Source organism: Apteryx mantelli, chromosome 1 (genome assembly GCF_036417845.1).
Source record: "Apteryx mantelli isolate bAptMan1 chromosome 1, bAptMan1.hap1, whole genome shotgun sequence".
NCBI classification, from domain to species: Eukaryota; Metazoa; Chordata; class Aves; order Apterygiformes; family Apterygidae; genus Apteryx; species Apteryx mantelli.
In genome coordinates, this window is record NC_089978.1 from 148,989,366 (window position 1) to 149,008,145 (window position 18,780).

General features: G+C 41.0%; 1 protein-coding gene across 1 annotated transcript in view; it reads right to left on the reverse strand.

The window, feature by feature from the left end:
• LOC106488616 (cGMP-inhibited 3',5'-cyclic phosphodiesterase 3A-like) overlaps positions 1-18,780 on the reverse strand; it is a 299,848-nt gene that overhangs the window by 136,967 nt on the left and 144,101 nt on the right. Inside the window, exon 2 of the mRNA XM_067306237.1 lies at positions 2,819-2,869. Within this exon, the coding sequence (XP_067162338.1) occupies positions 2,819-2,869 (51 nt within the window). The remainder of the gene's footprint in view (positions 1-2,818; positions 2,870-18,780) is intronic.

An 18,780-nucleotide genomic window follows, 5' to 3' on the forward strand; every position in this document is an offset into this window, starting at 1 on the left:
GCAATAGGATAGTCCATAGTACTCTGAGAGTTTGGGTCATTTTCTTTTCCCACCTTATTCAAGATCCCTTAATGTTTCTGTGGTATACACTGATTGTTATTTTTACAAGGTTCTTCCAAGATTTATAATGTTTTGCTTTCTTGAAGCTTTGCAGATCATCTAACACATGGTATAAATTAAATAAAACAGTGTCCAGAGGATGAGCTTGATCAAGGCTATACAACCTTCTTTTAGATGGATTCAGGAGGAAATACCACAGTGCTCTATCACGGAGACCATTCTATGTACACAGGTTTTCTCCTATTTTGAAGAAATGGACTCAATAAACTGAATGCTTTCCTCGCTCAGGGGGTGAAGTATTTTTGCTTACTTTGTTAAAACAAAACTAAAATAAAAAGATAGTCTAAGAAAAAAAAAATCATCAGCAGCAGTTTACTACCTGTAAAACTGATACAGTGTTGTCTAGAATAATGCCTTTAAAAATACAACATTATTCTTCAGGAACTACAGGTGACCTGTAGAGAATTCTGAAGAACATCACGCTCTACCCACTACACCCCCCCTTTTTTTTTTAAAAAACAAAAAAGGGGTGGAGGAACATTTAAACTATCACAGAGGATAGGAACAAAGTTGTTTTCAGCAAGATAGGGAAAACTTTCAAACTTATACAGAACTTTCTGCTCATAAATATCTCCTTTTTTACCCCTACTGAAACCTAGAGAATTCCATCTATATGTGCTTAATAACCATTTATCTCATTTTTCCACTGTACAGCATTCCCTAGTAATACTCAGCAAATGATTTCACTTGGACTCCATATAGATGGCATTTGCAGGAACTGACTGAATGCCCAGGTGACCTCTTCCTTTTAAAATTAGGCCATACCATACAAATCCTCTTTATTCTCAGTAAGGCACCAAAGAGAGAAACTAGAAATATAATAAGTTCTTTAGAACCCTCCTTGGAAGAAATCATAGCTTCAATAGAAACAAATTATTAAAAAAATTCTTCGGCAACAGTTTCATCCTGTACATTCATCCTTCACTTTTTCAGAAAACTCAAAAGGGATCAATTAAACAGCACAGCCCCAATTTCCTGCAGCAAGATACCTTTTTCATAGTCAACTTGATCCATTTTACCTTTTAATTTAAAATCTGTTTGGGCCAGATTCATACTGCTTACGTTCCACCTAAATCCCTTTCTCTAATGTTACTTATTGGCAGGCTCTAAATCTTCAAAAGTGCCTAGCCAACAAAAAAAAAAACCCTTGAAGCATGGAAGCACATAGCCAACAGGAAGCATTAGGCATGAGGACTTAGACAGGACTTAGGCCCCAGTCTCTGATGCAACACCAGCGCAGAAATTCATATGCACTCAATTGAGCAGGCTCTAAATATTTCGCTGCCATAGGCAAAGCATTAGGACTGTGGGGCACGGTTCACAGCATACAAAAACATACCTATATTTTCATATTCATACAAAAATCAGATGAAGATTTGCAGTAACATTACAATGATTTTAAAAAGTTTAGTCACCTTGAGAGTCACTGAAGTGACTACTTCCCCTTAACAGCAGGGGCAGTTTAGAGGAGTCCGATTTACCTGCCACTCTTTGGACCAGAAGAACACAATGCAATCAACCATTGCACCAGATGAGGAGAGATTACACATTAAACAGTTCTCACTGATTTCCGAAATTCTTCAGTATTCACGAAAAACTAGCTTTCTTTCTCTCTCTTTTTTTATTTTTTGAAAGCACAGATACTATCACCTGAAAAATCAGACCTACAGCCAAGATGATTTTGAAATAAGTTGCAAGCAAAACCTTGGAAAACTTATAAAAATTTGTAGAATTCTGCAATGATAAGGACAAAGAAACAAACAAGAGGACAATTTAGAAAACTGGTCCAGATTAAAATTAATGAATCTTAAACAAAATAACTAGCAGCTTTCTGTTTAACATATGTTATTTCGTCATTTAAAAGGCTGGTATTCCAGTGATTTTGCAAGGGGGTGTATGAAGGATAGGCTAAGAGCACCACACCAACTACCCCACTCAAATCAAGGAGCAGGTAGTTTCACAGCAGGAGAACCTGTTTGTTATTGGTTTAGATTTAGATGCTCGTATTTGTACAAAAATCCTTCTTCAGCTGAAGGAAAAGTAAATCTAATATACAGGGGCCCTAGTAATTTATTCATTTCAACAACACCTGATGGGAGAGACTGCTTTGCCCAAGCAGAAAAATTCCTGAGCATCACTCTGGTAGCAATGTCTCCTTAGCAGCAACTCAAGTTCTACAGATACATTTTAAAACTATCAGCATGATGTCATTAATACATTAATACTGGTGTAACTTCTTTTCAGCTGTAAGACAAGAGCAAACCAATAGCTACGCATAGTTTCCCCCACCTCCCCATACAGTTCTATCGTCATTAATCCCTTTATTATCGAAAAAGGTGGGAGGGCCAGGTTTTGCACGCTTATCAAGTTTTAAAAAAGCATATACATATTGTTTGAAATGACATTCTTTTGATATTCTGATGGAGACAGCAGAGTAAGAATGTTTTCTCAGTACATCTGATCCATCTTTATGCTAATGAAAGAAATTTCTTTCTGTTGTATTAGTCAGCTCTGTTTGGATTATAGCTCAAAAAATCATATTAACCAAAGTTGTCATCATTTTCTGCTGTTTCCTTCTGGTTCTAGCCCACATATATTAATAAGATGAACAATGTTGCCATCTTCAAACGGGACACTTGCTTGAATACCTCAAACTTAAAAAGAACCAAAAAGAAAAAAAAAATCCAGAGCAACTGACCTGTGATCCTCTGGGTCCCCGCTTGTGGTCCCATTCAGAATGCCCCATGAGCTAAAGAAAAAAAAGAAAAGCGGAGGTAAGCAATAAATTGCATTGATTAGCTTTAAATGAAAGATGTATGCTGTTTTAGATGCATTACAGATTTTTTTTGAGAAACCAAGTTTGCTTTTATACATTTTTTCACACTATTTTTAGCTTCAGAATGAGAGGCAGAAGACTTTGGAATTATTACTTTCATTTTTTACCTCTACAGTCAGAGTCAAATCACACCTATCATTACCATGAGCGTAACACTGTGCTTATGCCAATAAAATTCCCACTGCCATAGATTTAAGTTTAGTCAAATGTTTAAAGCTGATCTGGCAAAAGGAAAGCTGATGGATCAACAAGGAGATTACCAAAAACAGTGACCACTTGATTAAACGGCAATACACATTTTTATACCCGGCATGAAAGTTAGTGACTGCCTTAATTCTGTTTCACCACCTAATTATTCTAGAACTACTCAAAGTAATATAAAAGTAGATGTACATCCTCTAAAGGAAAACAGGCAAAGGTTTACATTACAGGTGTTACAGAGAAAAATAGTTTAGAGATGGTGGGCTCCTGTGGAAATTAAGATTTGCGATGGCATACAGCTCCCTCAAGTTAAACAGAAGACAAGCACTAATTATAGCCCAAGTTCAGCTCTCAAATGCTCTGCAAAACTCTTCAGGAGACTGAGTTGTAAAAAGAGTGCTCAGATGTGGGATTACATAAACAGACCTCCAAAAAGCACTTTCTCCATCTTTTTCTACTGCACTTCATAGCTGCGTGCTACCAGTTTTGAACAGGCGCTCACTTTCCTTCCTTAAGCAACACACAATTTACACACAGAGGTTCTTTCCACATATGATATGGTGGAAAAAAATAAAGAGAGATAATACCCAGTAGGTTTTATCATTGCTTTATGTACATGCAGATCATGGGCAAATGTGAACTGCTGACACTGAAGCTGCTCTCAGACCTGCCTTGCACACTGCTAACCCCCCTGGAAAATAGCAGCGAGTCCCTCGGCACGGCTAGAGCGGGTTGCGAGCTGCGCCATACACAAGGCTGGGGCTGCAATCCTGCCTCCGAGCGCTTTATTGACATGTATTCCCCTCTAGGAGTTAATGTTTGTACAGCTTCTCAGGGATCTCTGCTGTGTAATGCTTTTTCTTATTCATACAAGCACAGATTAAAGCAAATGTAAGAATTTGATACTGAAACATGGGAGGATGAGCATGACAGGTAATGACCTACAGTCATAATCATTTTTTTTGTTCCTTCTTTTTTTAACGTTCTTTCCCAGAGGAAATACCTTCTCCCAGGTTGGAGGCAGGCAATGAGATTTACAGTCTAGGCTTATTGTGGTTATTGTGGCATTCACTCTAGAAACACTCACTCCAGGACAACAGAGATGAAAACTACTTTGGAAAAGAAGAAGAAAAGCCACACACATCTCACATGAAATCTTATCTTCTCCATCAGCTCTTTCTACATACCCTTTTCTTCTCCACAGGGCCCTTCATTTCTGTAAGTTATTACTTACGGTTGCCTTCCTCCACAAATGGAGACAAACCACACATGCAGATCAGTACTCCAAGATCAGAAATGTCACCTAGTGTTTACCTGATACAGCCCTACACCTGACCGGCTACTTTTACTGAAGTTATTTTTCTTTTCCAGATACTGCTAGTGGAAATACTAGCTGTGCCAGGCTTCCCCGTTTGTTTCTCCATACTGCTACACTTGCTCATTTCTGTATTAAATGGAGCTTTGATGTTTATGAAAGCTGGCCTTTCAGTAAATAAAAAAGCTACAAAGAGATACGTCTACCAAAGACTATGTGCTTCACATAACCGTGGCCAAAAGCCTTCCACCTTCGCCTTCTCCTCACCTCCTGCAGCTCTACACTAAGGAAACGTCTTCAGTTTTACCTCCCCAGCCCCTACCAAGTGTGGGAGGCAGTGCCCACTTTCTTAATTTTCTTGGCTGAAGAAAAATTAATTTAACTTGAGCCTGACTACCTGTTATTCCCAGCATGATCAAGGATATCTTTACCTACCTGTGAAATTATCAAAAAACATACCTGTCATTTCACACTTAAGAAAAGATGAATCATGTTACAGGCCCTGTAGGCTGTGGTTGCTGTGGTACTGCAGGCCCTACTGGCGTTTGGCAGCACATACCACGCGCCCAAAACCAAGTGTGGCAAGAGCTCCCACTGACGGGCTTCCCATGCTCCTGCCCTCACCGAATCCATAGTGTACTCTAGAGCAGGGGGCTGCTTTGCTGTTGCCACCAAAAATAAACCAGGCCTGGAGACCAAGCCTAGCCCACCCAGGCAGGAGGGACACCCTGCTCACCCATACCGTTCCCGGTTTGCCCCTGCCTGCCCGATGCTTTGCAGCTCCTCTCCGAGCTTTCTGGCCTCGGGAGCTTTTTCTGCAGGTGCCAGGTCCCGCAGCTGGCTCTGCTCCCGTGCCAGGTGCTGACACAGCTGGGACGTCACAGCAGCACAGGTGAGCCCAAAGCTGTAATAACTAGTCCTTTCTCCACCTCTCAGTATTTAACTATTACGATCACATACTGAGGATGGGCCAAAGTCACCACTGAAGCAAGCAGTCATAAATGCATCGAAACCAATGGAGTAATCCTTGCTTATTCTGGCAATGAATCTGGCACAATTTTATGAGCAAACTGCTAGCTTCTCATAGCAAATTACACAATTCACATTTCATTTAATTTCTCTACAAACATGCCCTTGTGGAATCAGAGGTGTTTGCATTTTTGCTGCCGGACCTGTTGCCCCTAGTGTAAAACAATTTCAACAACATTGTTCTTTCTTTGTGCCATACCTGTATGCTCTACTGAACTAACCCTCTGGTTGTTACTTGCCAAAACGGTGAATGAAAGAAGGCAAAAGAAGAGTCCTAGGATGAAAAGAGACCTTGTAAATTCTAGCCAGTTTTCAAGCATTGCAGTAAAATGCACAACACTATAAAGCCAATCTTTTCCTATTACTTTTATAACCTACAGAAACTTAATTGGCTTTAAAGTGAATTTCTCCCTCACAAACTAGAAAGCTGTTTTTCATCTCATGTTAGCATGTTCCTGCCCTATCTGCAATGGTGCACAGTAACAAAGGGGTGCAGTAGAAGGAATAAATAAAATAAATCATACTTGTCCGAGGGCCTCAAGCTTTAAGACACAAACCAAAACTACTATATAAATAGAGCAGTTGTAGCAAATACTCTGACAGGGCAACATCCTACAGAGGGACAATTGCCTAGGTAGGACGCTGTTTACCTGAACAAGCCACACTGTGCTAGATAACTTCTGAACCGGGAAAGATTTTCTCTGAATGGACAAGCAGCAAGTGCTAGAGTACAACATGCAGAAAAGCAGCAAAGCAAGTATGCCTGACCATTGGACTACTTGGAAATCACAACACCCACAAGCCTTAGAGAAATCAAGAGATGAAGATAATATTTTTTAAAAATGGTCAGAAGTATACAGAACCTACATGAGTCTACTCTCAACCTTCTGAAATCATCACAATGGAAAGAAACATTATTTAACTGGCACGTGCATGAAAACAGAGATACAGACATAAGAACGCACTTGGAAGCAGAGGGATTTATGTTTATTGCTAACAGAAGGGTTTGTTCCAGACTCCAGTGCTCCTCCTAAAAACTACTAGGAACTGATTTGGTCCAGAGTCATTTTAAATGGCTGCATACCATCCAATTACTTTTCATTTTTATTCTTACTGTCAAGGCTGCTGGGGCTAAGTGTATGAACAGCGGAAAAGGAGGGATAAAAACAAACTCATGCTCCCATACAACTTTCATGCATGCAGTCTGTCTTGCTCAGAAGGAAAGGATCTACTTTACATGTCATCTAAAACTGTCCTGGAAACGCAGCTCTGACAGTTTTAACACTTATAGATGAAGGCAGCTTTCAGCAACAAGAACAACTCTTGCATCTTCAAGAATGCATAAAAACACTGGCCTCACTAAAGCCAACTGGCTCGCTCTCCCCTACAAATTGACTAAGGGATCTTGAGGGAAAGCAGCCTCTCTCCCCCCCGGCCCTACCGAATATAAGTGGGGGGTGAGTGCAGAGAAGACCCTGACACCAAAAACATTGTCTCCTTCTGAGCAAGGACTGATAGGGCAGCTTAAACACCTTCCCCAAACCAAACAACGAAGCAGGGAGTGTAGAAGAGGAGGAAATTTAAAAGGAGAGACAAAAAAGTGAAGTGAAACAGAGCTAGCTCACGCTTGACATGTAGGGTGATATCTTGTGCTTTAAAACTCAAGCTTTCACTATAAACACTATAAAGTCCCTAGGCCTCATGGTTGTAAAAACCACATTCGAAATGTAAACCATATGTACACTAACACAGTGATACCTGCTAAAGTCTGCAAAGCAATAAGGAATGGTATTTTAAGCGGCTGTCTGCATTCATCTAAAATATCACACTAAAGTAGAACAAAGACATTTAAAAATTAGTGTCTTCAGCTCTCACCACTCTAAATGCAGTTCTTCCCCTATCTGGTGATTTAATTAAAGCCATGGGATATGATTACACAAAAATCTCAACTTTCATCAGCCTTCATGAATCATAATTCTAAGCCTTCTTAGTATTAGAGAACTGCAGGAAAATGTGACCCACTCATACTGTAAAAGCTCTAAATAAATAAAAGGACAGAAAGCAATGAAGGAGAATTCAAACTTTTTTTTTTAAAGGTCTTATTTTTCTCTTAAGTAATCTTTCTGGCTTAGGTTTTGATTTCTGGACCCTTGAACTGGCAATACTGCTAATTATGCCATGGCTGATAAAAAACACCCAAACAAATACACAAATAGAAAAGACATTGTCTTATTATGAAGACCTGTGATAAAAAGCACTCAAACTATGAGCAATGTCATATTCTTAGTATATTCTTAGGAAGTGGAGGGAGTCCTCAGTAACAGAATGCAACAGCATTTTGAAACTACCTTTTTTTTTTTTTTTTTTAGTTAAGCAAATATAACATTCAACAGAGTTTTATTAGAAGGAATGAACAGATCTTTTCATGTTAAGTACTTCTGAGGACCAATAAAATAGAAATATTTAGTTTTTAATAAAAGATTTTAAACCAATTCAGAGCATATTCTAATTCTATTCAGATTATAGAGTCTACAACTCTGGGATTTTTATTTAGAGATATATTTGCATACACACAATGGTTTTACAGGTTATAAAAATAATTAGACAGTGATGACGAAGGTGAGCTAAACCAACCATAACTCACCAAAGCTAGCAAATGGATGCCAGTCTATTCAACAGGATTTGAATAAAGGCCAAAAAGCACAGAGGGGAAGAAGGACCATGCAATCTAAATGCATCTGTCAGGACCTTCCCTGCAATGCACTGGCTTCTTCCCTTGGACTTCAAAGATTTTAGATTGCAATTGGAATACTGAGTTTCTATTACAGTGAACATTAGACAGAGCCCTGCTCTCCCCTAGTGAATAAAGGAAAGGTAAGGACAGAGAAAAACATCGGGACGCTAAAGAAAAAGCTCCTCTGGACTGTCTGTGATGGGGAGCCAATTATTTGGCATCCGATATTCTCTGGTGAACTGGCTGTAAGACATGAAGAAGATGTCCTGAGCTCCCCAAACCAGCTGAGAACCTGCAAAAAAGCCTTTTTACCACTCCTGCAAGGAATTAGAACACTTAGTAGTAGCAAAATTAATTACCAATGAGGTTCTTAAGAGTTTTGGCTGGGTGACAGCCAGCAGTTTTAACAGTCGCTCATACTTTGGGAATCAGTGTCCAGTAAAGCTAGATAGAAGCATCCAATCATTTTACTGTAAAGAAGCTGGTGTTGACCTTTGCCAAATAACGTAGCCTGTATTTAAACATGGGCATAACATCTTCCCTCTTAGGAAGAGATTTTATTGAATGAACATGCTGAAGATGTAAAACAGTGTCTCACTGTCGAGTTTCCTGACACTGCCTCCTCACAGCTTGCCCTGAATGGTGCACAGTATGATACATATTCTTTGACTGAATGGGTATTAGCTACGCTTCAGTCTGGATCATATTTCCCCTGGTAAAAAGAAACTGTTTGTTACCACCATGTAGGCACAAAACGTTCCTGATAAATTTTTTTTCGGTTACAAAAAAGCACAAATTATTTCCTCGATTACACACTAGAAGAAACATTTATTTTTACAAATATGCAAGAGTCAGGTCACACAGAAACTAATGGTATATTTTGTACGTGCTGTTTTGAGTAGGATTCCTTCTGTTTGATGCACCATTCCCTGCACTTTCCTAGTAATCGAGACAAATGAGGTGATTTACTGACTTGAGTAACTTTGGGAATGCACTTTCGGTGTGGACACCATCAGGAGAGCGAAGCTAAGTGGGTGACAGCTGCTGAGATCCAGCATTGCTGGATGCTGATAATGTGGGGGGGAGCAACTGCCTGGACCACCTCCTCCATCAAACAGCACAGCTGCAGCTCACCCTGTGGGTACCCAAAGTGATGGAGGCTTCTTCCCTGCTGCGTTGTGAGCATGACCATAACATGATCACACGCAGGCACGTGCAGGCTGTAACACACAGACAGTGAAATGCTCCAATATTTGGAAAAACAATCCCTTTTCCACAGGCACTCGCCAACTCCCAGGGTCAGCGTAAAGCGCGAGACGCCAGATCCGCACTGCTCAGCCAGACGCATGAGCTGCACACTTGCCCGATCGTCTCCTTCAGCTGTGAGGTTAGGGGGAAGGCAACCCTTCACCCGGCCTCTCCCAGCACTTTGGAGACCTGCAAATCAGCAAGGTCAGTCTCCGTTTGGAGGATGGTCACAACCCCCCCCCCAAAAAAAAACAAAAAAAACCCCCACACCCAAAAACTCAATAACAACAAAACCACACACACAGAACCTCCCTGAAAAAAATAAACAAACAGATGGGGGTGTTTAGCTGCTTTCTAGTCAAGTAAGTTGTGTCGAAGGTTTGAGGGCTGCTGGAGAACAGCTGGAAGCAGAGAGGTGATTTTAAACCTGAGGCACAGCCAGCCAAAGAAAGGCTAAACCCTTGTTTTGACACTTGGCGCTGTTTTGCATTGGAGGCAGGGGCAACGAGGTAGAAGGATGGGTCTGGAGCACAGCTGCGGGGAGCGGTGTCCCCGGGGGACCAGCTTGGCACGGAGATGGAGTTAAGCCCTCTGAAGCTGGTGTCCTGGTGACACTGGAAGCCACCAAGCCAGCAGTGTCCTCACCTCCCTCAGCCTGGCTGGCAGGGCAAGCAAGTAATCACAGCACCACAAGAGGCTGCACAAAATGGAGGAAAAATGTACATATAACGGACAGATAGACGTTATCGAGACAGAGAACACGGTATTGAGCCGCGGGATCGGAAGGGCACAGAGACAGTAAAGCACTCAGTGAGGATGAGAGGTGGCTGGTCCTGCAGCACAGGAGGACGACCTGAATGAGGACAGGAACAGCCGTCCTGCAGGCACGGTGCAGAAACTGTCCCCAGTGCTTAACCGCAGACTCAGCTCCAAAGGAATAACAGGAATGAGATCATATCTGGCGCTGGGAGAGACAGCGAGAGAGAGACTACATTTTTGAGGACTTTTCTCATGGCAGTGCATGACCTTTTAGAATATTTCCAGACAATAAACTGCATCTGACTTCTTCAGGAATCCTGGCGTCATTACAGGGGGAAGGAGGCACGGAGACACATGATGCGGCAAACTGGAACTGGCAGCAGCATCGTTTATGGTCAATTGGTGTGCTCGCTGCTTCGTACGGTTTCTTAAAATGAGCAGGTTTATCTTTCTATAGTGTGTAGGTACTGTTAAATAAAAAGTGTAGGTGGGAAGAAGAAAAGAAAGGGGAATATCCACCTCCGCACCCTATATATGGGTTTATATAAATTTTTGCCACAACTACTTAAACAGATGACAGTAGTAAAACAACACCCTACATGTTGCTATTATTTTCAGTCATATTATTGAATTTCTCAGGTCCCTATTAATCTTTCATATATGAGTGGGATTTTAAAACAGCAGGTTTTGGAGGCAGAGCTGTACTAACATACAGAAAAGGAACTGTCTTTTTTAATACAGAAAAGCAACTCTTACTCCTCTGTGACCCCCAACGATATAAATGAATGCCACACAAAGAGCTACTTGCAGATGTAGAACAGATTTCCTATAGTAAAGGCTTCTTAAGTTAAGCTTATCTTAATTTGGATAGTAAAAAGATTTCATTAATAAATGAATAAAACAAGTAAAATGATCATAAATAGATTTCCTAAACCCTTAAATTGTTCTGGTGGATACTAGGATATTGGGATATGTAGGATTAGGATATTAGGATATATTCTGGTGGATATTAGGCATGTTGATCTGGTGGAGAAGTACTTAATAAGTCTGAGTGTTCACCAAATTTTCCATAAACTCACTCTCCCATTTTGGGCATGTCCATGAAAACCAACACCCTAGAAAAAAAAATATCCATGCTAGTAAGAAAAAAAATGAAGGCACAGATTCTCTGCTATCCCTGCATATGGCCATAATTCACTGACAGCAACCCACAGAGAAGATTCCTATGCATGGGGATGTCAGGGCAACGCAGCAATATCAAGACTCCTAAATATAACAAGCTGGCAAAAGAGCAAAAAATAGAACGTTAAAAAGAAGAAAATTACTATTTAAACCTTGCTCACTATTCAAAGTAGACATATTAAGTCACTGGATTTCAAAGCTACACAGTCAAGTCCATTCTGGTGTAATCAAGTTCCTAGAAAAAGTCAGAAAGCTTATTTACTTTTTTCCATTGGGAATCATTAACTATGCATTAAGAACCCCAGTCACAATACCAAACCTGGCACAGGCTTTATAAAACTAGCTATCTATTGTAACAGACAAAGTTAGCATACAGTCTGAAAGCATTTTTTGGTATTTAATGACTATTTTTTTTAAAAAAAAAGAATCTAAATACTTTTATTGTACAAGAACTCAGCTCTGTAATTTATGTTACAAATGCTGTTCTCTCTTTAGCGCATAGTTTTTCTCTCACTATCCATCTCTGTAGAGATTCCAGTTTAACACATAGAGTTTCCATGGTCTTTTACTCTTCAGCACAAGCCTCAAAAATGACATGCTCTTTTCAGCTGGTTATCAGCACACAGGAGGGTTTCCATTTCCAAAGAAATCAGTTCCTTGAAGATACAGGGGATGTCTTTTTGCATTGCAATTGAAAACCTGCTGAAACAGCAGGAAGGCTTTTAAGGCATTTTCAGTCAAGCTCTGACTATTTTAGGTAAATCACGCACAATACTAAAGATGAAAGGTCACACTGAAGGCAACTGAGCTGCAATTAGTTTAATAAGTGTATTAAACTAACAGCTGAGCACTCTCTGGCAGCCTGTACAAAAATGGGAATTTCCCAATTCAACTCCCAATGGATAAGTGTCTACCTCAGAGAAAAAAAATCTTGTCAATTTGACATCCTTGTCAGCACTCTCAGCTTGACCAGCCATTTACCCTCCAGAAGTAGTTTTTCCAGAGGGCAGCAGAGCCTGAGCGGCGGGGGCAGAGGAGAGCCTCCCTCTGCGCACCCAGGACTGCGATGTTTGTGGCTGTCAGCTCAACACTTCAACCCAGAGCAAACAGCCACTGAGGAGGAGTGCAGGGATGGGGACCCAAAAAGCCCACACCTCTGGTCAGAGAAGCTCAACAAACCTTGCAGTGCTGCTTGAAAGTCACTCCAAATCATACTTGTTGCCCCCCCCCCCAATAAAATGGAAATTCTCTAAGTAACAAAATTCAGGTGTTGGAACAAATCAGATATCTTCCAGTACCAACCAGTAAGCATGTAGCTTACTGAAAAGGAAGAAACTTTTGCTTTTTTAAAATGGCAGCTTGGTATCTGACTGGTGTGATACAAAAACCACAATGATTACAGCAATCAATCTTTTCTGAGGTGAAAATGCAGTAAAACAAAAAAACCAGAAATATAATTATGTATAGTTTCAGCAGATAGCTTTCCTGAAATGTATTAACATAAATGGCAGCACACTAAGAGACAGCAGAGATTTAATAATGAAACTTGCAGGTACAGAGAATTTGGCCTCTCTCAAGCTACTGCACTACGGGAACTGCCCAAAAGTGCCTTCTCCTGCTGTGAGAGCAGCACTGCGTCTGCTCAGGCGAAGCCTCAGCTCCCAGGGCCGGCCTGGAAAAGAGAGTGCTTCCCTCTGCCAAAGCTCACTGCAGCCTGACACCCACACAAACAAGCCCATGCTTTCACCAACACCCCATTTTCCTAGCTTTGAGGTTTCGCAGTACAGAAGAATAGCCTTGACATTTCGACAGCTAGATCTCAGCTAGCAAATGTCCTAAAATTATGCTGTACAGCCTGCTAGCTTACTAAAAAACCTCAATGTCAAAACTCAAAGTACATTCAGTTTAAACACACCCTTGGGGGGATTTTATACTAACTACTTTCTATTTCAGACCATTCACTTGAAGTTCAACCAGCAATGCTTCGTCACTCATCCAGAGAAACTTCCCTCTCTGCCACCCAATCTCAATCAACCTGTCAAATTAATTATCACCCTGCATTTGTCTATTGCTTAGAGGGGGGAAAAAAAGCAAATAGATGAATGTAGCAGTGACCCGAGCAAAAATGGATCCTCTGAAACAGAACTAATTAAATCAGCTCAGTGATCTTCTCCAGCACGACATGTTTCCCCCACCCCTTCCCCGAGCAGCCCGCTTCCCGCATCCCCTCCAACGGTCCCAGGAAGGGTGCTCGCGTGGAACTCGGATGTCTATCCAGCAGCAAACTGGGGAGCTTTGCTAGCCATCCTTGCAACTGCATGCTTCAAAAAGAGGGAAGCAACTGCCGGAGGAAATTCACCACGATAATTTCACACTGACATTCACACGCAAATTCCTGGCCAGGGAATATGTGCTTCACCTGGGCAGCACCAGGATTTGACTCTCTACCTCTGATTTATGTGACTGCAGGCACCAAACTTTGTGGCTTCACGGGCTCTGTGAAACGGGCAGAGCAGAGAGGGGCAGGGATGGGGCAGGGACAGGAGCACACACTGCTCCTCTCTCACCGGCCTTCACCTTCCATCACTTTTCCCTTTACGCAGAACGTATTCAGAGCGAGAGCAGAAAAGGGAAAGGTGACTCAAACAGGGCAAGAATCGAGGGATGACAGGCCCGCTTGGGGTACAGAGGACACTGAAGCGGGGATATCTCTTTTACAAGGGATTTCTACTGCTTTGGCCTTGTGAAGCCCGTCCCACCTTGCTTTTCACCCCGTATAGTTTTTAATGTGGTCAGTGCTTCTTTAGATGTTACTGATGCACATCAGCGCTGAACGGCACCAAAATCTGGGTGCCTGCACAGGATCCCTGTCGCGTTAGGCCAGGCTACAGTTGCAAGAGCCTCGACCGTGGCCCCTCGGATAAGGGCGCAGGGAAAAGGCACGATGCACAGAGGCAGGGCTCTGAGTAATCGCGAGGTAGGTGTCTGCGCTGGCAAACGTTTGTCACTCGCACCCATCTGCTGCTCCGAATCACACACGCGCTGTCACACGTGCTTCCCCCCATCTGGATGGCAGAGGCGCCGGGGGTAAACAGGCAGGAGTCAGGAGCACGAACACTTGTTGGCTGGCTTCTCTCCTTTCAATGGGAGCAAGCTACGTGGAGATTTCTAGAAGTCAAAGTAAAAAATATAATTTTACCCTGATTGCAGTATTTCCATGATTTTAAATCCTGCCTTTCAAACCAATATGACTCTTTAAAAGCTTTACTTCCAAGATTTTATTTTTAAAGTAATAGCTCCACGCATATTGTCTTAGAGGGATACTGTAAAATACCTTTCCCTACAACACTTTCTGCCAATATTCAATTCCATGTTGTCACCCAAGTGGTATTTCCATAGTGTTGCAACACTGCTAACAGCAAAACCAGAGCCCACAAGAGGTGTAGTCTCCATCGCGGTATTTGTGTAAAGGATACATGGAATATGCGCTATTTGGGGATGTCATGGTGCAAATGAATATATCAGGCAGCACTTTAGAGTGAGTGCGAAAAAGAACAAAGGTGAATGGAATCAGTTCTAAAAAGATTGACTTTGAAGGTGGAAGATAGGAGCAGGTTTGAGAGACTCGTGACTACTCTGTCCCCTGCTTCTTAGAAGCCCAATTTTAGGTCTGCTAAACCGAGTCACACAAAAGCTGTTGAAATATTCTTTGAGAGAAGATTTTTCAATTGAAAATGCCATTTCGACAAAACTACCTTTGGGAAAGGGGCTTCCACAAAATTAAGTAGCATGTTTGTGGTCAAAACTTTGTGTGACTGAAAAGCCCATCTATTCGATATGGAAAGTTAGTTTTCCTTTTCTAAATGTTCTGCTCTGAAATTTACTTTCTTATATATGAGCCTCTACTCTCCCTCTACCACTGGCCCTCTTTTTCAGGATTTTATTTCCCACATAACCTAATTTTGAGTGTTGCTGAAATATACTTAAACAAATTTGAGGAAAAAACACAGTATTTCCTCTTTTTATGACTAGCTATTCAGCACTCGTGCAGAAATAGAGTTTTCCTTTCTATTAAATCCCATTACGATGTCTTCAGCCTCCTCCTTTTCTGTTGAAAAAGTAATTTAAGTCTCTTTTTCCTGTGTCACAAATATCTTTCTTTCATCTTCTTACGTCCGGCTTGTGTAAAAATGCTATTTTTCTTTGGCAGAAGTGTTATTTCAGTAGACACTACTATACATGACTTTACCCTACTAGGAAAGCCCAGATGGAAAGGTATTTATATTTCTAGCTACCAAAAAAAAAACAAAACAAAACCCAAACCCACTAAGTGCTAAACAGCTGTGCAGACCTGGTCCTATGACTATGAAAAAGAGATATCCAGATCTGCATTGATTACAGATATAATCCTGATCCACTAATGCAAACATCTACATTTTCATCAATTCACTGTCGCCTAGATGTCATTCTTTGTTTTTCCTCCTAAGCATGGGAGCCAGAGGGATCCTCTGGGAGACTAAGTTAAACACAATTATTTTGACTCTCTATAAGACAGCTTTGAGTCTCTCCCTCCTATTATACATCAACTGAAAATCAGAGAAATCTTAGTAGCAACCACTTCTAAAACACTTATTTCCATAGCACTGTACAAACATGTTAAGTCATATAGGACCTTTGTGAGAAAAATTTTGATTTATCTCCATTTCACAAATGGATTTACCCAGCAGAGTTCTGCAAAACTAGGAATAGAAACTAAATATTTTAAGCTCATGGGATCAGATCATAGGCTTATTTTTGATCAAATATTTATATGTCCAAGTTCTTTTTTGGGGGAGTCAAAAGCATTCACCAGGGAACAGAAATATTCTCGTTTTCAGCTGCTAGGAGATCTTATTGCTCTTTTTGAAAACTTACTGTTCAGCCTTCTAAATATCAGAAAGAGGACAGGCTCCAAATATCAACAGCCTACCTTTTTAAGACAGCACTAAAGTGAAACAAGAGAGGTGGAAAACTTAAAGGACCTTCACAGTCAACAAGAATAATGGAAGTTTCTCCCCACTACCTGTGGCTGAATATCCAGGCATCCTGCAATCCTCTTTACTCAATTAGAAGGACTTTAGTTAGAGAAAACTACTTGAACGAGGTAAAAATCCAACTGCGATGCCCCAGATTCGAACTGAACCTTCCCCAGCATTTAAAGCCATTCAGTCCACTTCCACTCCGAACCAGGACACAGAGATGAAAAGTGAATGGAAGGGATGAAGAGTCAAAATGCCAGAAGAAAAAAAGTGTCCTTATGAAACTTCCAGGCTTATTTATCAAAATCAAGTGATTGAGGTGTGTGAGGCATCTCTGGCATGAAAGTGTTTACTGCAAGAGCTCCATAAATTAGACAGTATTTTCTTCTCTTCCACTTTGCAATTTTCTGCAAAATTCCTTTTTCTAAAAGAGAAATCTCAGATAATTTCAGTTCACTTAGTTGAGTAGTATCAAGACCCATATTCCATAAACATGTTGTTAGGTGATATACAGCAGATTAGCAGGCTAAATGCTTGGTGCTTGTGGTGGTCTGTCTTTGGCACGTTCAATGGGTCCTTTATTGGAACAAAGCCTCCTTGAAGAGGAACCAGGGCCACCAACAACCTCAGTTTAGGCAACAGCGACAGAGGCTGAGAAACAGATGCTTTATGAGCTTGAGAGAACTGCAGGAGGAAAAAAAATAACTTCCCTTCTCATATCTAAATATAGAACATAAATAAGAATGTATATATCCTAAATATTTTTCCTAACCTAATACTTCCCACACATTTGTGCGCCCCACCACCACTACACATACGCCATGTGGTCCTGGAACCGGTGTTTTCATTTGTTTTCAGTGAAAGACAGTTCACGTTAAAGCACCAACGCTGGCTAAAGAGAAATTCATGCATTTCAGCATGGATTGGGAAGCTGCCTATGTGAGGCAGGTTTGATGGGAGGAAATTCAGTTCTCACCATCTAACTACAGAAAAGCAAGTATTCACAGTGGACAGAAAACTCCTTTCTCACTGGCAATCTGGAGTGCAAAACCAAGGAAGAGATGGTCACAGGCATCACCCTGCTAAAAGCATAAAATGTCACAGCTCATACTCTGTTGGCTCTATGACTAAAAAATGGGGTTCAGTCCCCATAGGTGTAACGCTACCAGCATTTTCCACAATTTTAAATACACAGATCAAGAAATAAGGTTTTGAATATATAAGTAGTGGCCACACATGCATATAAAGAGAAGCTCAAAATATTTTGAATGTCTTAAGATGATATTTCTAAATACTGTTATTTTAAGTTACGGAGTGAGCACGCATCCCAATTTTTTGCAGTTGCACAGATGATACCTGCAGTGACAATATTCTCACAGCATTTCATGTTTTCTTGGAAATTTCAGTTCCTGGAATCTGAATTGCAGGGTAAAAAAAAGAAACTGCCTCTAAGACAGAAAGGAGGTTTTTTAACTCCCAGACTGTGAAGGGGAAAAAATAAAAATAAATACTAGGATTGAAAACTGAGGATTTGTTGATGAGATGATCTCCAGAAGGCCGAGGATTGCCAATACATTGGTGGGAAAGACTCTGAAGGGCTAACCTCAGCTCTGCCTGGTATTAAAAGCCAGGACAGCAGATACGGTAAAACATAATAAACAAGCTGCATCCCTGCACTTTAGGAGGAGGATGGGCAGGACAGAACAAAATGCCAGAACTAAAGCAAGAGATTACTAAAAATAATGGTATCTCTCTTCCTTTATCTCAGGGGCCAAATTATCTCCGTTGCTACTTGAGAAGACTAGGCAATGCCAGCATCAGAAAGGTCAGAAAGCATGTGAAAATTTACCCAGTAGCTTATCCACTGCCTAAATATCTGCTCTTGCAACAGTACAGATTAGCATGAGAATTCCTCTCCGTTTACTCACTGCCTTGTTGCACAAATATATGCTAAGTCTTTATTTCGAGAGCATGAGAGAGAGTTAAAAATGCACTACACAGAGACCATTGCTCTAATGCCTTCACACACTAACCCACGTGAGGTTTTGTTGTTTCGTTTTGTTAATGAAACAGACTTCTGATGAATTATAATCAACAAAAAGAGTGCTTTCAGGCAGATGCAAAGCAGCTTGTAGAGAAGCCATACCCAGCATGCAAAGAGCACCTATATATAAGCCAAAAACACGACCGGTAGAGTTGACTAGAGCAATTAAAACCAGGTTTCTTCAAAACTGAAATGTTTCACAAAACTGAATTCATTAAGGATTTTGTTTTGGATGCAAGTATTGGGAATGAGAAAGAGGGCATTTCTAAGACACCACAACTTCCTGTTTCAATA